This window comes from Quercus suber, unplaced genomic scaffold (genome assembly GCF_002906115.3).
Source record: "Quercus suber isolate HL8 unplaced genomic scaffold, Cork oak 2.0 scaffold_108, whole genome shotgun sequence".
NCBI classification, from domain to species: domain Eukaryota; kingdom Viridiplantae; phylum Streptophyta; class Magnoliopsida; order Fagales; family Fagaceae; genus Quercus; species Quercus suber.
This window is the reverse complement of record NW_027069573.1, coordinates 168,755-190,236: the sequence shown is the minus strand read 5'-3', so window position 1 is coordinate 190,236 and position 21,482 is coordinate 168,755. Positions and strand designations below refer to the sequence as shown.

Genomic DNA, 21,482 nt, shown 5'->3' with positions numbered 1-21,482 from the left:
GTTTTTTTTTTTTTTTTTTTTTTTTTAATGTAAGAATATTTGGAGAACAATTTATGATCCTTTCGTCATATTTTTTGGATAATGTAGACATTTCCCTATGAGGGCTTTTTAGTATCTCTGTTTAACTTTCTTGTTGTTTTGGCTTGGTCCGTCTACTATGACGACTTGTTTGATATTTTGTTCGTGGAATGCATCCGTCCACTTTGTTTTAATGGGCTTTAATTAAGTCCGTCCTGTCCTCCTGAGATAGCCGTCCACCTTAATGAACATTAGTTTATATCCGTCTACGATTGGACTTTTATTTTCACAATTTTGGGATGATCCGTCCACTCTGTGGACTTAGTTTATCCCTTTTGTAGACTTGATAAGAATTTTCATCCTCTTTGGATGATACGTCCAGTTTGTGGACTTTGTAAGAATTTCCAGATAGAAAAACATAGTTGTGTCTGAATATTCCTCTTATTTTAATTAAAAAATCATGCATTTGTAGAAAAGTTCCTGCTCCCTTGGGCTTAAAGAGATACATATTGTAGCAAAAAATTGTCTAAGTAAAACTAGTAATTGTAGTAAAACTAAATAAACTGGGAAATTGGTCAGCGTTATTGTTCTTCATATTGTCTCTACTGGTAGTATTTTCGTAGGTGCTCTGTGTTCCATGGTGTTGCAGCTTTGGCCCGTCCAGCATCTCAAGGTGGTAGGTGCCCTTCCTTTGCCATGATGCAATCCTGTAGGGTCCTTCCTAGTTAGGGCCGAGCTTCCCTTGCGAAGGATCTCTAGTAGCACCCATTACCTTCTGTAGTGCAAGATCTCCAACCTGAAAGTCTCTATGCCTGACATTGGAGTTGTAGTGTTTCGCCATGAGATTCTAATATCGCACCAACCTTTGCTTCATCGTCGCCCGGACTTCGTCCACCAGGTCGAGCTAAAGACGCATGGTCTCTTTGTTTTTATCCTTGTCGTAGTTCTCCATCCGATAGCTTGTGAGCCCTACTTCTGCTGGGATGACAGCGCCACTTCCATATGCAAGTCAAAATGGTGTTTTTCTAGTGGGTGTTCTTGCCGTAGTTCGATATGCCAACAGAACGCTTGGTAGCTTGTCCAGCCAGATACCCTTTTCCCCCTCGAGCCAGGTCTTGATGATCTTGAGTAAGGATCAGTTCGTGACTTCAACTTGGCCATTGGCCTGTGGGTGTGCGGGCGACGAGTAGTGATTCTTGATACCTAGCTCTGAACAAAACCCCTTATATGCACTGTTGTCAAATTGCTTTCTGTTGTCGGAGACAGGCACTCTGGGTATCCCGTACCTGCAGATGATATTTCTCCTAACAAAACTTCGAATGTTCTTCTTTGTAATAATGGCTAGGGCTTCTGCTTCCACTCACTTAGTGAAGTAGTCGATGCCAACTACCAGAAACTTTAGCTGCCTAACTGCTGTTGGGAAGGGGCCCATGATATCTATTCCTCATTGAGCGAATGTCCAAAGGGCCATCATGGGGGTCAGCTCTTCCGACGGTTGCCTGATGAAATTACTGGACCTTTGACACTTGTCGTAGGCCTTGACAAAAGCTTGTGTGTCCTTCAACATTGTAGGCTAATAGTATCCTGCTCAGATTAACTTGTGCACTAATGACTATGCCTCCGAGTGGTTTCCGTAGATACCCTCGTGGACTTCTCTCATTACGTAATTTGCTTCCTTGTGACTTAAACACCTTAGGCACGGTCGAGAGAATCCTCTTTTGTATAAGACATCCCTTATCAGCACAAACCGTGATGCTTGAACTTTCAACTTCCTAGCGGTATCTTTCCCGTTTGGTAACATGCCAGTTCTCAGGTAGGATATCAATGGTGTAGTCTAATTGCTTTCAAAATCTACTTCCTGGACATTTGTTTTGTCATCAATAAGTGAGGAGACTTGAACAAATGATAATACCTGTTCGGGGAAAAGCATAAATTCTGCTGAGGCCGCTTTTGCTAGACGGTTGGCACATTCGTTTTCCTCTCTGGGGATTTGAATGAATTTGACTTCGATGCTGCTGATTCGATTTTTCACCTCTTCCAAATACCTCTTTATCCTTTCATTCTTGCACTTGTAGCCGCCATTAATCTGACTTGTTACCACCTAAGAATCGCAATACACGACCACGTTTTCAGCACCTGCTGCCTTTGGGAGGTCTAGCCTCGCCACTTGGGCGTCATACTCAGCCTCGTTGTTGGTCGTAGGGAAGTGCAGTCGGATCATGCATTTGATCTTATCCCCCTCCGGCGTTTGGATTACCACACTGACCCCTCCTGTTTGTCTATTGGAAGATCCGTCCATGTGTATGCTCCATTGTGCGGCGGTCTCTATCCCCTTGCCTTCCGATTGAGCAAATTCGACAATAAAGTCAGCCACAGCTTGCCCTTTTATCGTAGTTCACGGGCAATACTGTATATCAAATTTGCTCAGCTCAATTGCCTATAAAGCCATTTGTCCGGCTGCCTCAGGTCTACTCATGGCTCTTCTCAGGGGCTGATCCGAGGACTATGATGGTGTGCCTGGAAGTATGGCTTGACCTTTCGTGCCGTAGTAACTAGTGCGAATGCCAATTTCTCCATTTGGGTGTACCTCTCTTCTGCTCCTTGGAATGCGCGACTTATAAGGTATACAGGTCTTTGAGATCCATCTTCTTTTCTTACTAAGGCCACGTTGACCGCTACTTGTGAAATTACAAAGTATAGATAGAGTTCTTCACCTGGTTTGGACGGGTTGAGCAATGGCTGAGATGAAAGGTATTTCTTCAATTCTTCAAAGGCCTTCTAGAATTCGTCTGTCCACTTGAAGGATTTTCTTAGAGTGCGGAAGAATGGTAGACATTTATTTGTCGCTTTCGAGGCGAGTCTGTTCAGGGTTGCAATTTTTCCATTCAAGCTTTGCACCTCTTTGATTGTCCTCGGTGGTTCTAACTCCATTATGGCTCGTATCTTCTCCAGATTAACCTCTATACCTCTTTGGGATACCATGAAGCCCAAGAATTTCCCCGCCGTTACTCTGAACGCGCACTTGTTTGGATTCAGCTTCATGTTATATGACCGGAAGGTGTTGAAAGTCTCTCGGAGGTCGTCTAGGTGGTCATCTTCACGCAGGCTCTTTACTAACATGTCATCAACATAAACTTGTACGTTTCTCCCAATCTTGTGCGTGAACATTTTGTTCATTAATCTCTGGTACGTTGCCCCTGCATTCTTGAGCCCAAATAGCATCACCTTGTAGCAAAAGAGTCCTTGGCTAGTGACAAAGGAGGTTTTCTCTTGATCATCCTCCTCCATCTTGATTTGATTGTAGCCCGAAAAGGCATCCATGAAGCTCAGGAGCTGGTGTCTTGCCGTCGAGTCTACCAAGGTATCTGTTTGAAGGAATGGGTAGTTGTCCTTCGAGCACGTCCTGTTGAGGTCCATGAAATCGACACATATTCGCCACTTCCCATTAGTCATCTTGACTATAACTACATTCGCTAACCAGTCAGGGTAGTATACTTCTCGAATGAAACCTGCTTCCAGTAGCTCCCTAACCTTTTCTGCTATCGCTTTGTCTCATTCTACAGCGAACACCTGCTTTTTTTGTCTGACGGGTGAGGATGCGGGGTTCACATTCAACTTGTGAACTATGACTGAAGGATCAATCCCAGCATGTCCTTGTGGCTCCATGCGAACACGTCTTGATTCATCCTAAGGAATGCTGCAAGGGCTTGACGTATTGGCTGGCTGGCTAATGTCTTCATTCTAGTCGTCCGTTCAGGTCTTGATTCATCAAGGGTTACCTCTTCTAGTTCTTCAACCAGCTCTGCTATGATCCGTTGCTCTTCTATGCACTTGGTCTGCTAGTGATCTTCCATCTCCAGCATAGCAATGTAGTATTCACGTGCAGACACTTGATTTCCTCATAACTCGTCGACCCCATAATCCGTAGGGAACTTGATCATTAGGTGGTATGTTGATGTCGCCGCCTTCTATGAGTTAAGGGTGGGTTATCCAAGGATAGCATTATAAGCGAACGAGCAGTCGACCACAAGGAATATCACATCCTTGGTGATCTTCTTGGGATAATCGCCTACTGTTACCAAAAGTATGACCACACCTAATGGGAATACCCTTGTTCCTCCGAAACCAACCAGCAGAGTGTTCGTCGGTATCAACCGTTCTTTGTCAACCCTCATTTGCTGGAACGTTAGGTAGTATAGGATGTCTGCTGAGCTGCCATTGTCGACCAACACTCGGTGCATGTTGTAGTCTCCCACACGTATGTTGACAACAAGCACATCGTTGTGCGGGTGGTAAAGACGTCATGCATCTTCCTCCGAGAACCCAATGATGAGGCTTTCTCTCCGCGCTATCTTTGGCATGGATCCCGTCAACTGGACATTCTGGACCATCCTAAGGTAAGTCTTCTGGGCCTTTTTGGACGACCCAGTAGTTGCTGTTCCCCTTACAATCTTCCTTATGTCTCTGATGGGGGGTCTAAGACGCTCGTTATCCCGTCAGGGGGGCTATTCTTGAAGAGATGGATCCGCTCTCTCTTTGCTGATGAACTTCTATAATTTCCCTTATCTGATAAGTGCCTTAATCTGTTGCTTTAATTTGTAGCAATCGGCTGTGTCATGACCGTAGTCACGGTGGATGCAAAAATATTTGTCTCTAGATCGCTTGTTGGGATCTCTCTTCAGCTTTTCAGGAAAGGTTAGGGCCCCTTCGTCCTTGATTTGCATTAGGACTTGGTCTATTGGGGCAGTTAATGGGGTGAAACTTGTAAACCTCCCTCCTGAGGGCTTAGAGTGCCTTTCATCCCTTCGGTCTCCTGTTCTTGGCATTTTTCGTCCTTGGTCTTGCCGTATATCTTCCTATCGTTCCCTTTTCTTGGGGTTTTTCTTGCGAGCCAGTAGTGCGTCTGCAGGATTCATGTACTTGGTGGCCTTGTAGAGTACTTCCGACATGGTCTTTGGGTCGTTCTTGTATAAAGAGAACAAAAACTTACCCTTTCGTAAGCCATTCGTGAAGGTTGCTATAAGTATCTTGTCGTTGGCTTCATCGATCGAGAGCGCTTCCTTATTGAAGCGCGTTATGTAGGATCTCAGCTTCTCGTCCTCTCGCTACCTGATGTTTATCAAGCACGCTGTAAACTTCTTATAGCTATGTCCCCCAATAAAGTCCGCAGTAAACTGAGCGCTTAGCTCCTTGAAAGTGCTGATGGAGTTCGGCATCAGTTGACTGAACCATACCCTTGCAGGGCCCTTCAGCGTTGTAGGGAAGGCACTACACATGATTTCATCTACTACCCCTTCAAGATGCATCAAGGTCTTGAAGGTCTCTAGGAGATCTAGAGGGTCCTTGACCCCGTCGTAGCTATCTATCTGCGGCATGCGAAACTTATGTGGTAGGGGGAAGGAATTGACGGGGGTAGTGAACGGTGATTCGATTCGGTTGACTAGGTCATCAAGATCATTGGACACTCATCCTTTGAGGGCGTTCATCATAACTTCCATATGTTCCTTCATCGCCTGGATCTTCGCGGCAATAGGTGGTGGAGCTGTATTTTGTCGCTCTGGTCTGTTTAGGGCATTACTACCTTCGGGCCCTTCTTAGTCTCTTCACTTGGCACTGGTACCTTCTTGGTCCTTCTCTTGAGTGCTGTGCCCCACATTCTTTTGGCGTAGCTATTCTTCCAGATCATGATTTTGTTTGGTGAGACGTTCTACTGCAACTGTGAGGGTTTGGACTTATTTCTCTAGGGCAATGGATTGTAGTTCATCTCCTTGAATGTTGTTGGTTGTTGCCATTGAGCAAGTGAGTACCAAGAAACTCTATGTCAGGAAAGCGATATTATGGCCAATCGACGTAACTTTCCCACAGACAGCACCAACTAATAATGCCAAAAAAACCACCAATGAGCCATACGATACTCGCACACTCGAAACAACACATACACAACCAAATAGAAGACCTAACAGAGAGCACCGATGTGGTACCGGCCAAATACCCTTCGAAGGTCAAGTTAGAACTTCTTACAACTCTAGAGTGCTAGATAGGGGTCAATTATACGTACCTTGATCAATAAGGGTATTGAGGCTTTTATAGTAGTAGAAGGTTGACATCTTTTCCTTGGTGTAGAAATCTTTTCCTTATAGGAATCCTCTTTGAACAATCCCAAACGTGATGGACAAGATACTTCCTTATAGAGAAGATCTTCATTAATATGCGTATCTTCCGGAATCCTCTTTGTGCTAGGATTCCATTTACCTTGGGATTCTATGGTGGCTAAATGTGTGTCGCAAGTATTTCCCATCTAGGGTTTCTGACTGCCACGTGGGTGCTCAATCTGTCCTTGTTGCATTCATTCACGCAAGATCCGTCCATAACAGACCACGCACTCGTTAGGCCCGTCCTCTGTTGGCCCAAGAAGGTGGAACCGTCAGACCCATTTCACAAATATCCATCAGCCTAGATTTCTACCCTCTTCAATAAAAAAAATTCCTACCATGGTATGTTGAAAAACTTATACTTTGTATGATGGGCTTCACAATCTTCATGTGAAATGGAATTCCATTGAATAACTTACACATTGCAATATTGTAGATTATAATACTTAACATAATATCATAAATTTTCAAATTTCTTATCCCTTTATTAAAAAAAAAAAAAATATCCTCAATTAGTCTTCAAATTCAAATTATATCATATCAAAGCATTAAAATTGTGTAATTCACTCAAAAACTAAAACTAATTTAAGATAAGGGGAAAAAAAGATCATAAAGAAAGATATTACTTCAAATCATTAAATTAAATGATTAAAAATAATAATATTACTTTTTGTCATTTTGGACCGAAGTGGATCCAAATGGACCAAAGAGGACTGTATGGATGAAATGGACCTAAGTGGACTAAATGGACCGACATGAATTGCATAGACCGAATTGGACTGAACTAAACCAAAGTGGACTGAATGGACTGAATCGACCTAAATGGACCGAAATAGACTGAATTGACCAAAATGGACCAAATTTGAAGACATAGTAACAATCCTAGACATTAATCTTGGGAAGTAAGTGATATAAATTTCTTGTATAGTTCCTTAGGTTCGCCAATAAATTCAAATATGTGGTTACACTAACAATGACCAATACTCACACCATTAAATTTAATTATTTTTAGGGAAAAATAATATTGTTCATATACTACCAACACAAACACATCAATCAATCAATCAATATATATATATATATATAAACGTAGAGACTTCATGTGAGAAAACATGAGGTTTTGCCAAGTGGCACATCCTATAAAAAAAATAATTGAAATATCCTCAAGTGCCACGTAAGAGATAAGAACAAATTAAATATTGATTTTTTTTGTTTCATTTGGTTCAATGTTTCAGGAGTTTTCTAATTAAAATGTTAAAATTCTTTGTATCTTTTGATTCAATGTTTCAAGACTATTTCTCCCTCACATATACACAAAGAATTATTTGCATTTCAATTCTCCATTTTCACCTCTTACACTTCTACTCTTTTATATATGCTTACCCATAGCCTTTCATGCCATCCCATGTCACAATAAACCAAAAATGATTTCATTTACCTTCAATCTTTTGATGATACCTACCTATCTCTTTCATTCTTGTCTCGATCATCTAATCCTAACTTGTATGAGTTGGCTACAACCAAGGAAGGGGGGCATGCATTTTATATTAAGTGACAACGGCAATTAAGATTTTGACGTTAAGGTCAAACGTTGTAGATTTGTGAGTTTTGTAAAAAATGTGATTAACTGTGAGTTTTTGGGAGGGGTATTTTGTTTTAGAATTAAGGAGAAAGAGAAAGACACATTTTATATTCACTTTTTATTTTACAATAATCCTCCAAAGTTGTTTTTTTTTTTATTTCTCATTACTTGAACTGAATAATTATAATAGATATGTGTGTGTAATTTATAATTGTTTCTTCTTATGATGAACTCATTACTAACAAAATTCTATAACAATTATGTTATAATATGTGTACAAAATTCTCCAAAACCATCTTACATAAAATATTACTATGCATCACACGGACAACTTAGTTGTTGAATTAAATTGGAGAAATTAAGATATATACACCTAAACTCTAATAAACTAAAACCAAGTTTTGCTCAATGAGATTCTAAAAATTATAAAAAATAAAAATAAAAAGCTTTTCCCCAATGAGAAAAATAAGTATTAAATTGCCACAAGCCTCGACTAAGATGCTGGATCATTAAAACCATACTTCACAATCCCAAATGCTACTGCCATAGTATACTTCATAATACTCAATGCTACTGCAATACTGGGCTATGATATGGGCAGCTTAATTTGTTGCTCCATTTCCTTGAAAATCCAAGTTCTATAATGCCGCATATTAGGCACGGATTGTTTCACATTCAGTAGTGTCCACACTATTTCACAGCATCTCCACATTCTTTTATTTATGTGTAAAATGTGGATATTTACATGAAAATATAGACAGTGTGAAACATTTCACATCAAGGAGTGTGATACAATATTCACAGCATCTCACATTCCCTGCAATATAACTTTTGAAGGGAATACTCATTTGTGAAGATAGCTTGATCTGCAGGACGTTAGATATCATATTGGTTAATTTTTATTATTCATTATTATATTAAAAAAAGAAATTCTATGCAAAAGAGGATCTTATGTAGCCTTTGAACAATTCTTTTTCTCTGTTTTGCTAAATCTATTAGTTGCTGCTACGACTTCCAAAATTTTACAGTCACGTTGGACATATTTTCAATTTCATCTTTCTTGCAATATATGTAACTCAAAACCTGTCCAAATGTTGGAGCAATGCCCAATAATTTACAATAACCAAACAATTTTTTCTTCCTCTCTCAGCAGAGAAAACTAGGGAGGGAGAGAGAGAGAAATATTATTAATTCATCACAGTGTTTCTAAAGGTGAAGGACCAAGGAGGATAAGAAAAAAAATCGGATTGGCAATTATATATTCATATGGGGTAGTTGGGGACACTTATTTGTCATGTGCTTCAAGATATCGTTACCATGTGCACAATGTGTTAGGATAGGGTACGCACAGAAAATCAGCTCTATTTATTTGAGTGTCAGAGCAATCTTGGGGATCATATATATATATATATATATATAAAATTGTAAAAACATGCAAGCCTTTTCCATATCTTTACGCACATTGAAGGAATGCTAACTTTGTGTTTGGTAGGTGGCCTGATTGAGCTCTCATTACACCAGTGATATGTGCCAATTTTGATTCTTGCTTGTATTGTTCCTGCGTAAATCTATAAACTACAGTAGAAGACACCGAGCAATGTTGAAGAAACAAGAGGAAACTAATCACAGAAGACACATTGTGCTACATAATTTCAGTCATCAGGTCCTTTTAAAAAAAGAAAATGAAAATCACCCATCAGCCTAAATTTTTAGGACTGAAAAAACGATTAAAATCCACCATATAAAGACACCTAAACACACCACATAAGCAACCCTATAAAAAGAGCTGGTCTAGTGGTTTCCAAAAAACCTCATGAGATTTATGAAGTTTGGGTTCAAAATTCTAAAAGCCTTATGTTATTGTGGGGACCATGGGGAATTCCTTCCTAGTAGTCATTGGCCACAAAATCATGGTATATTCCCTTCGAAAATAAGGTATGGTTACCTCTTACCACCTAACCGTCTTTACTTTTCTTTTCCTTGTAAAGTTAGAAGTGTGAGGATTGATTAGTATGTTATGTAGGATATGACCTTGCTAACAACCTTTTACAGATTTACTCTCCAATATGTTCTTTTGGATCAAAGTGTTGACTGCTCAATTGCTCATGGTTGACTGGAAGATCCCCAATTCAGATTTCAGAAATTGGGATTTCCTCTTTTGTTTACAACAAAAGAAAGTGCAGAATGGTTACTTTTTTCATGTAACTTGCCCCACCCCTCGCCATCTTGGACTGCGTGGAACATAATTGACATAAGGATAAAGGTGCAAACCAAAATATCAATCCCAAAAAAAAAAAACAACACCCACCAAACCAAATGGAAGCTACCAACTCCTCCCAAAATATTCAACCCCTCCTACAACAACAACAACAACAACAGCAACAACCATCACCCCCAAGTCCAAGATCAAACACCACTCCACACAAACTAGCTCTAATCCCACTTGTTTTCCTCATCTACTTTGAGGTTGCCGGTGGCCCCTATGGTGAAGAAGCTGCGGTAGGGGCAGCGGGGCCGCTCTTTGCCATCCTTGGCTTCCTTATCTTTCCATTCATATGGAGCATCCCAGAGGCTCTTGTCACAGCAGAGCTCGCCACCACCTTCCCTGGCAACGGCGGCTTCGTAATCTGGGCCCACCAGGCCTTTGGGCCTTTCTGGGGATCCTTAATGGGCTCATGGAAGTTCTTTAGTGGGGTCATAAACTTGGCCTCTTATCCAGTTCTATGCATTGACTATCTCAAGCTGGTATTTCCAATTTTCTCTACAGGCCTGCCTCGCTATCTTGCTATTTTTGTTTCAACTTTGGTGCTGTCTTTTTTGAACTATACTGGTCTTACTATAGTAGGCTACACTGCAGTTACTCTAGGAGTAGTTTCACTTTTGCCATTTGTAGTTATGACTTTGGTTGCAATTCCTAAGATTGAGCCTAGTAGGTGGATCAGTTTGGGTCAAGAGGGTGTTGAGAAAGATTGGACTTTGTTTTTCAATACCCTTTTTTGGAACTTGAATTTTTGGGACAATGCTAGTACTTTAGCTGGTGAAGTGGAACAACCCCAGAAAACATTCCCAAAAGCATTGTTCTCTGCTGGGTTGCTTACTTGTTTGGCTTACTTGATTCCTCTCCTAGCTGCAATTGGGGCTATACCTCTAGATCAAGAAGATTGGGTTGATGGGTATTTTGCTGATGCTGCAGAAATCATTGCTGGGAAATGGTTGAAAGTCTGGATTGAAATTGGTGCAGTTTTATCAGTTATTGGACTCTATGAAGCCCAATTGAGCAGTTGTGCATACCAACTTCTAGGAATGTCAAATTTAGGATTTTTACCACAAACTTTTGGGGTAAGATCCAAATGGTTTAATACACCTTGGGTGGGAATTTTGTTCTCAACATTGATTACACTAGCAGTTGCTTACATGAGTTTTGTAGACATAATATCTTCAGTGAATTTCTTGTATAGTTTAGGTATGCTATTGGAATTTGCATCTTTTCTTTGGTTGAGGAGGAAGTTACCCACAGTGAAGAGGCCCTTTGTAGTTCCCGTGGGGTTACCTTGGCTGGTGGTTATGTGCTTGATTCCATCTGGTTTTTTGCTCTATGTAATGGCAGTGGCTACAAAAACTGTCTATTTGGTAGCTGCTCTGCTTACATTTGCTGGGATTGCTTGGTACTTCTTGATGAATTTTTGCAAGTCCAAAATGTGGCTTGAGTTCAACAATGCTGGAGAAAAGTTGGAAGATCAAGATTTGGAATAGGCTGATAATTAAGGTATTGTATCTTTTTTATTTTGGCTAAGAAAGTTTTGTAAACACTGTTAGCAAAAGAAATGGATACTTTGATTTTCTTTTTAGTTTCCATAAAGGGTAACAATTATAAAACAAGTCAATTTACAAAGGACATTTTGTACAGTTATACTCTTGATTAATCAGGTGGGGCACATTGAGCTTATGATGTGGCTGTAGTGGTTTTAAGACTTCAATATCCTTATACTTTATTCAGGCATTATACTGTCACATAAAGAATATGTGATATCAGTGATTGAAAACTGCTTTCCTTTTTTTTTTCTTTTTTTTTTTTTTGATAGGAGAAAAGTGCTTTCCTTTGATGCAAAATTTAGTCCAGAACACTAGATATTTCATATGCCTCTTGTGATCATAGTATATGCAATGCAGAATTCAGAACCTGATATGCATTCAAACAAATAAATATCAGGAGTTTATTATGAAGATATTATATAGAGAGAATTTAGAAAGATTTACAAATGAGGCTGAATATTGACTCCATAATCCCCCCTCCCCAAAGCAAATATGCTCAATATAGGCTTACTACAATGGAGGGATTGCTGCATTTGAAATGGTTAGAATATATCTAGGATCCATGTTAAATATTACAAGTCAAAAATATATCTAGTCCCACTTTATTTAAAATTTAAATAAGTCTAAATTTTGTAGACTTAGATTTGAGAAATAATAATTTAGCCGTATCATGGTGTCTTTTTACCTTATTACACACTTGTTATTGTATATAGTCTGTACACATAATCTATTTTATGTGTTAAATATTGACACGCTTAAGAATATGATAATGCGTCTGAAATTATGGACATATGGATTCCACATACCATACAGCTGCTGCCACAGGAGATTCCCATCTCAAGCCATTTTCATTGCCAAATCCAGTTGGTAAGTCCATCTTCATCTACCAGTAGGCCTTGGGCCACTGATTGGGTCTAAGCCGAGACATGGGGTTTTTGTTCTCTTCTTCTTATTCAGACAGTGAGCCTTGGGTCCTCGGCCAGATCATGTAAGCCCATTAAGCTAGGCTAGTAGACTTGAATTGAGATCTGCAGGGTTTGGGCTGAGATTATCCATCTCTGTTAACCGCTAGGCATTGACTACACGCATCCATCAATGCATTATGGTCACCCTCTCTAGACATTGCATGTTATTTTCAGTTTGCAACTTGTTCTTTGGTCTTTACTCATTAGTCATGAGTCATCTCCAGGCAAATGGAACCCCCAATTGGTGCAGAAAAAAATGACCTGAACTTCTATAACTGTGGGAATAGGACGTGTGCTTTTTTAAAATTCAAATAAATCGGCTTTGCCAATTGCTAACATGACTAATTTGTCTGTGACCAAACTTTTCTAGAACAAATCAATTCCATCTACATCTTCTTTGGGGATTATCATCTGCACCTTTCGGCTAGAATTGGTTAGTTGTCTATTCAGCACAAAATGAAGGTTGAATAAAATAAATGTGTTTGTGCAAAAATTGGTGATTAAATAGCTTTTGATATGCATTAATGCATGTCACATAAAAATAGACCTTGTGTGATGCGCCTGTTAAGGAAAAAAAGAAAAAGAAATTAAAAAGATGTCCTAAAAGATTTGAAAATATTTTTAAAAACTTTTTATATAAAAAGAAAAAAAAAGTAACTAATTTTTTTTGACAATTTTTTAAATTTTCCATAAAAACTGTATCAAAATTTTCCTAAAATTGTTAATGTGGGGCTAAAAGCCCAAAGTTATGTAATGGGCCTAAGGCCCTAATCGAAGACTAGGGCGTGTTCAAAGAGGAGAAAGTGATTAAGAAAGAACTTAGGTAGGAAAAATATACCTGGAAATGAGCGAAGAGTACAGTATGAAGAGAGTGTCAGTGGTCCGAAGAGTATGATCTCCTTGGATACGGAGATTCTCGGTCAAGCAAGTACCTGGGTGGTTCAAGTAGCCTTCTTGACGGTTTCAATAATAAGAATAAACTTCAAGCATGTATGGAGATGATAAGAACGGATAAATATCTGAAGGAAAAGCTGTTACCATCACATTAAATGCACTGCAGCAACTTTTCTGGCCGCATTAATGTGGAGAAGACCCTTGAACAGTACGCTCTCAACCACCACCACTCATGGAGAACCAAAGAAGAGACCTGATGGGATATATACTCAAGTAGATGCTCAGATGACTAACAAGTGTACGATCAAGATGATCCAAAAGACACTATATAATGTAAAAGATCCCCTACAAGAAAGGGGGGGGGGGGAGGGGGAGAAAAATANTTTTTTTTTTTTTTTTTGGGTATCACAGATGCTTTTGTGTGTTTAAATTAGAAGCAACAACATGAAAGAAAATTTTACCTAGTACTCCTAATGTGTAGTGTAGATGAAATAGTCCATAGATATAGAATTCGGGCTTGAACTTTATCAACTTTCTTTTCAAGAATGATGCACTCTCTCAATTGGCTTAGCAAATACTCACAATTTTTTTTTTTTTTGAAATAACCTGTTCCCCTGCCTCCTTAATCTCATCTCACATTTGTTTTTTTTTTTTTTCTCAAAATATTTTGTTTTGAATTTGGAAAAAAAAAAAAATAAAACCCAACTAAAAAGTAGAGAGAAAACTTGAGGATAACATGCTAATAAAATATCTAAATCCCATGTAAACACATGGCCTACAAAATAGGACAACAATCACGTTGGTTTAAAATCTCAACTTCTTCAATTATTTCTTTCTCAATTCCTCTTAGCTCTATATTCTTTTTCTCTACACCATCATCATCATTTTCTAAATTCAAAATCCAAAAAAGAAAAAACCTTTTACTTACAAAAACAAAATTGCAGTTCTAATTGTTCTTGTGGAGTCAAGATTTGTAACCCAAGCCCAGAAGATCTAGAGTCTGAGCCCAATGAAAAAAAAATGTGACACAAATTAGCTTCATGTCTAAATTATGCAATTATATTTCAATGCAATATCGATTATCAAAAGAAAAACAAAATAAGAAAGAGGGATAAGAAATCCCCAAAACACTTGCCATCAGTAAAGGATAGAACTTTTGAATACCTTTCAGAAAATTATTTAATAAAATTAAGACAACTTGATAAGTAACAAAGAAATTGTGATGTTTCTCAGATCAATAAAACAGTTAAACATTAACTAGCCTCTGAGCACGCGCTCACGCACATATTCAGAGGTTTTTTATTTTTATTTTTATTTTGTTAAATGTTAATAATTTGAATCAATTATAATTTGAGATTACTACAATTTTTTTAATCACAAAAAGAAATCTAGGGTTGTGATGAGCATTATGCCTCTTTGGGTGAAATAATTTTTCATAAAATCACACCCCTAGTTTTCTTTTTTGTAATTGGAAAATGTAGTAATCCCGAACTATAATTGATGCAAATTATTACTTATAATTCAATTGGTTGAAACTTCCTACCCCCAACTATTAAATAGTATTAATTTTCTTTATAGGAGAGGCTCTCATGTTATGATTTTTTTTTTCATTATGGGAGTTATGAAGTTATTTTTATAATTGTATTAAACTTTTTTAAACACAATGAATACCGTTTAAAAAGACCACTTATTCTCAAAATATCAAGTCACATAACTTTTTATTTTTTGTATTTTGGGGCATCTATTATTTTTTTGATCCAATACCCAGAAGATTTTATTTTATTTTTATAAATCGGTGCAATTCTAATACAAAAGTTTCAACTGCCTAAAAAGAAAAAACCAACAAATTAAAAGTATTAATTTTTTAAAACACCAAGAACGTTGATTGAGAAGGCCACCTATTCTCAAAGTTTAATATCAAGCCACATAAACTTTTTTTGGTGCATCTTTTATTTTTTTGAACACAAGCCCAAAAGTAGGTTTAAAAAAAAAAACTGGCACAATTCAAGTACAAAAGTTTCAAATATCTAAAAAGAAAAAAAAAATTTAAATAGTATTTGATATTGCACAGAATTAGTAGGTTGAATGTTCCCAGCTTCAGTGAAACAATGATTCGCTTGGAAAACCTGAAAGGAAGAACACACGATCAAAAGGCGACCGGGGTAGATCGACCAAGTGCCCTCCGATGATTAAATTAGTCTTTCTTTGAAAGATAGAGTTCCAATTTTTGAGGAGTCAATTTCAGAAAAAACTTACCTTGATTTGATGTAGGTGAGTCCTTATATAGACGGCCTTCGAGCGGTTATTTGCTTAGTAACCTCCCCAAAATTTATGGGAATTAGTAAGTGCAGACATAACCTCCACAACGGCTATAGAAGTTATAACTTCTAATCTTATCCGCTACAATTGCTGTTGGAAGTTAGGTATTTGTGAGGAAGTTACGGTAATAAATGAGGGCTTTGTTCTCATTCCAAAGCACCATGTGGTCTAAATCTTCAACATATGTGGATAAAATCCCTTATTGAGAATTTCCTAAGTGTCACATGATTGTCCACAGGAATTTTCCCTATGGACGACCTCCTCGAATACATGGCCCTTGGCTCCTGGACGATCACTATGGATGAGATAGAGATGTAATTTTCTTTTATCGGATTATTAAAAAAAAAAAAAAAAGCTAGAAACTTGACATAAAATCTATCAATATATATATATATATATATTCCTTTAAAAAATGGGCCGCCTAGTCTACCTGTATGTACATGTAAACAGAAGTTGAAAAAGTAATAAATGTCGTCCTCAAGGCTCAAGAGATTCAACTCTGAAAGATAATCGTTATCCCAACTCTATCATCATTCCTTTCTCACAAAAAAAAAAAAAAAACTCTATCATCATTCCATTATTAAGATGATGACTAAAAATAAAGAAATGTTTCCTAACAAAAAGGTATAATATTTTGAATTGAGGTAAGAGAGTGAAAACTTTTGAGAGTGTTTATCTTGAACACACATTTTTTCTAACTTAAGCATAATAGTGATTTTAGAAGCAACTCCAATAACATGTTTAGTTGTAGGTGTTTATAACCGTACCATTACATACAGCTTGAGATTCCTACTTTCTAAGAATATATATGCCCATGCCATATAGAATGATTAAATGGACTCTTAAAAAGGCAAATCAAGTTGCCCATATTTTAGCTTTTTAGTCTTTTAAAAATAAGTATTCAGGTTGTTTTGTTCTTGACCCTACCCCTTCGGTTTTTTGTGATATATTAGCTCTTGAACAAGCTAAGATTTTGGTTTCTTGTATGTAGTTCCTGGTTCCTTTGTTAATAAAATTTGTTGATTAAAAAAAAAAATGTAATGCAATGCATATAAATGCTCCAATCTATCAAGTCCCTTCTACTAAAAATTGTTTTCTATATCCTTTTGTATGACACGGAAAGATTTCCTTTGATACTTCCTTGAATCACTATACTGATGAAAATTTTTATTTATCTTTGGGTAAAATGTCTAAACATATTGGTATAGAATGAAAACTGTGGGGACAGTTTTTGCGGCCCAAGCCCAAGGAGGTATGGATTCGGAACCCACTGAGCCCAAAACAATAAATTTTGTAGAGAGTGGGCGAAAGGGCTAGGCAAGTAATGAAAATGACAGCATTAAGCAGCAACACTGATGTGAGAAGCTGAATTAATGTGCTCTCGGACTAAAATGGGTACTCTGTCCGAAGAGATGTTTTCATTCATAATCAAGGATTACAATTCCTGGAGCTACAACCATCTACTATATCCTTTCTCTCTCCTGTTTTCCCCTTCCCTTTCTATCAGAGGTACCCTTCCCTTATATAACATTACCTTCTTACATCTCCTCCGTCCACTTGTTCATCATCCAGGCATCCACTTGAGTACATGTCCCATCATCCCACCTTTAGCCTTATGTGAGTGGCGGTAGCTGAGGAAGCACTGTTCAGGTGTCCTGTCCACATAAATGCGGCCAGAAAGGTAGGTGCAGGGCATTAAATGTGGTGGTTGAAGTATGCCTCCTTGATATTCCCCTGTTGCCGTTATCTTTATGTGTGTCCGAGGCTCCTCTCCCTCCTGACGCTTGTCAAATAGATCACTTGAACCTCCCATACTCGCGTTTGATCAAACCTCTTCGGATCCGAGGACTCATGACTACTCGGACATATGAGCATCTCCTCGGATGGTATACGTGTTCATCCCCAGGCATCCCCCATTGACGTGGGCTTCCGACTGAAGGCTTCATCTCCTCGGATGAAGAGTGTTCATCTTTTAGGGCCTTGGGCCGAATAAGCTGGGCTGGGTTTTTCTCCCCCCACAAAAACTTTAATTGCTTTTTTTCTCAAAGTTATCCATGAGGAGTCCCATCAACTTGTCATTGCCAATGAAAACAACTTGTAACGTAATTATTTTGCCCACTATAAGTTTAGTTGCAGTGTATCCCTTTCACATCTTCCAGAACTTCTAAAAAGTTCATAAACATTTTTCACGACATCGATCTTTTTTTATGTAAAGATCTCTCCTTTCCTTCTTATCCTCGACTTGTTCTATTTTCAGAACATTTCTTCTAGCGCCAGTCAATTATGAGTTATCTCCAACTTATTCTATTTGTAGAACAACTCTTTTAGTATTATTTTATTTGTCACAATTTATTAAAGTAGTCAATTATAAATAATAAATAACCATTAACACATGAATTTATTATTTTTTCTATGCCATTCACGATCGAAAATATCAATATTGTAATATTGTAGCAAAGATTCTAGTATAAATGTGGTGTATAAACTTTCTCTTCCTAGAAAATACGATCTCATCCTCACAACATAACAAATCTCTATCCAATTACCCCACAAGTGGCAGACTCATATTCATCCCGGTCAATCAAGATCATTACAACATGTGAGAGTGTGTCCCATTCCCATACTATATCCCCAATAATACAAACTTCAGTTATTCCTTTGCCTTATCCACAGATTCCAAACTATAACAACCAGTCAAAAAATTAAAATACACCACAAATTTACAAACACTGTTACTTTTCTCAAATTTTAAGACTTTTTTTCCGACAGTGACACGTCACCGATAAGTGTCTGAACTCTCACACAATTTTGGCCTATGAAAAGAAGAAGCTGTTTAGAACTTTGAGTTTGAATTTCTGTTACCCAACTGTTTGTATAAATGCCTCACTGACGCGTCCCAATTCTCAAAAGCTTCCATGACCTACAAATAGATGTCTAAACTGGTACTACTTTTTCAGTAAAAAAAAAAACTAGTACCACAATGGAAGGTTCTGAGTTCACTGAGTTGGTCCCTAGTTTGCCTGAAGAACTCGGTCTCGAGTGCTTGACTCGGCTACCATACACGGCTCACCGAGTCGCCTCCCGAGTCTGCAGAAGATGGCGTGAGCTGCTACAAAGCAAGGATTTTTATCACCACAGAAGGAAATCTGGGCACACCCACAAAGTGGCTTGCTTGGTTCAGGCTCTTCCGAGTGCCACTGGGCGAAAGCGGAGCGAGTCACCGAGTTACGGGATCACTGTGTTTGACCCGGTGAGTGAGACTTGGGAACGAGTCGACCCGGTTCCCAAGTACCCAGATGGGTTACCTTTGTTTTCTCAGATGGCAAGCTGTGAAGGCAAGCTGGTTTTGATGGGTGGGTGGGACCCAGCGACTTACAACCCGGTCACCGATGTGTTCGTCTACGACTTCACGACTCGTCGTTGGAGACGCGGCAACGACATGCCGTCTAAGCGCTCGTTTTTCGCTATCGGAGCATTTTCGGGTCGGGTTTACATAGCGGGCGGGCACGATGAGAGCAAGAACGCGTTGGAATCGGCGTGGGTTTACGATATGAGGAAGGACGAGTGGGCCGAGTTGACTCGGATGAGTCAGGAACGGGACGAGTGCGAAGGGGTGGTGATTGGGAACGAGTTCTGGGTGGTGAGTGGGTACGGCACCGAGTCACAAGGCGGGTTCGAGGGGAGTGCTGACGTGTACGATTTCGGGTCGGGTAATTGGACCAGAATGGACATGGTTTGGGAGCCGGGTCGGTGCCCGAGGTCAAGCGTTGGTGACGTGGTGAGGAAAGATGGGAAACTGGTGAGTTGGGCTGAGTCAGACTCGGCGGTCCGAGTTAGAACGTGTGGTGTAATGTTGGGGACGAAATTGACGCTGGTGACAGGGTCTGAGTACCAAGGTGCACCACAAGGGTTTTATATAGTGGATGGGCAAAATGGTAAATTGGCCAGGATTAGTGTACCTGATGAATTTTCTGGCTTTGTTCAATCCGGGTGCTGTGTGGAAATTTGATATGCAACCTTTGATCTATCTATATATGAACAAGCAGAATATAAAGGTGGCTGTTGTTTATGTTAAAAAAAAAATTTATTTATATATGAGAGAGCTTGAAAAATGTTTTAGGAACATAATATAAAGAGTTGTGTGTATTTATTTTTGTTTTTATTTAGTTTTAATAGAGAGCTTATGAAGTATTGTAAGGGCTTATAATTTTGATATATGAGACTTTTGATATTGATTTTCTCCATTAAATTTTGAAATGGAGGGAGTGCATTTATGATCAAGTGTTTTTTTTTTTTTTTTTTCCCTTAAAGGGAATGATCAAGTTTAAAATGGTAGCACTAATCTAGATAGCTATATATTTTTTTTCCCCTTCTTTTATTTATTTATTTAGTACCCTAACCTGTCAACATGCATTGAATTGCCAAACGACAAATTTAAAATGCATTGGCATCTTTCTTTAATAGGCTAGATGTGTCCCTACATAGTGAGTTGTGATTGGTAAGGATGTGTCTCCATATAGCCCACTGACATACTCTTACCAATCATAACTCTCCATGTTAAGGGAATGATCAAGTTTAAAATGGTTGCACTAATCTAGATAGCTATATATTTTTTTTCCTTCTTTTATTTATTTATTTTGTACTCTTAACCTCTCAACATGCATTGAATTGCCAAACGACAAATTTAAAATGCATTGGCATCTTTCTTTAATAGACTAGGTGTGTTCCCATATAGTAAGTTGTGATTGGTAAGAATGTGTTTCTATATAGTCCACTGACATACTCTTATCAATCATAACTTGCCATGTGGCGAGTTATGGTACAAAGTTATGTCAAAGGTTGTGTCCCTAGCATAATTCTTTTACATGTTCAAACTCCGAATCTTTTGTTAAAAAGACAAAAATAATGATAATAATTTAAAGTTACGACTTGAATTAATTAAAAACAAGTGTGTATAATATTTATTTCCTTCTTTTGAAAGGTTTTAAATTTTCAAATAGAATAATTAAGGGTTTGTTTGGTACTATTGTTTAAATAATAGTTTACGTATTTTTACACTTTTTTACTACATGTATTTTCTAGGGGTGGCAAAATTGTACACGACTTACGAACCCGACAAGACACGACACGAAATTAGTAGGTTATGGGTTGAGATTTAATAGGTTCGTGTCATATACAGGTTGACATGACTGACTTGTTTAATAAATGAGTTGGGTTAGTGTCTATCACATGGACCTCATTTGACCTGTTTAACCCGTTTAATTAAATGTCATTTTATCAATATACCCTTAAAACCCTGAGTATATAAACTTCTTAATTGTTGTGATTTATTTTCTTTGACATATTTTGATTGATTATATGCGATATTGAGATATGCTTTATTTTTGAATTATTATATGTAATGTAGTTACATATTAGTTCTAATTTTTATATAAAAAAATTTATTTGTTTGGGTTTTCATAATTCATATCAATTTGTTTAATACTAAAATTATTATTATTATTTTCGTTTTGATAAAATCTAATAAATGGGTCGACACGACTGACCTGTTTAATAAATGAGTTGTGTTAAGGTTGAAGAATTTTGATTCGTTTAATAAACATGTCGGGTTAGGGTTGACCTATATAATCTAATACTCATGACTCGGCACGACATGAACTTGACACACGAATAAGAATTGCCACACTTAGTATTTTCATAACACTCAAACAACGTTACTAGAAATCTCTTATCAAATAG

The 21,482-nt window shown here is 38.1% G+C and overlaps 2 protein-coding genes across 2 annotated transcripts; both read left to right on the top strand.

The window, feature by feature from the left end:
* Positions 1–9,743: 9,743 nt before the first annotated feature.
* LOC111998076 (probable polyamine transporter At3g13620) lies at positions 9,744–11,647 on the top strand. Its single transcript, XM_024030191.2, has one exon. The coding sequence runs from the start codon at positions 10,069–10,071 to the stop codon at positions 11,503–11,505; it is 1,437 nt and encodes a 478-aa protein (XP_023885959.1). The 5' UTR covers positions 9,744–10,068; the 3' UTR covers positions 11,506–11,647.
* Positions 11,648–18,278: 6,631 nt separating this feature from the next.
* On the top strand, positions 18,279–20,024 carry LOC111998075 (F-box/kelch-repeat protein At2g44130). Its single transcript, XM_024030190.2, has one exon. It carries the CDS (start codon positions 18,724–18,726, stop codon positions 19,750–19,752), a length of 1,029 nt encoding a protein of 342 aa, XP_023885958.2. The 5' UTR covers positions 18,279–18,723; the 3' UTR covers positions 19,753–20,024.
* The last annotated feature ends 1,458 nt before the right edge of the window (positions 20,025–21,482 follow it).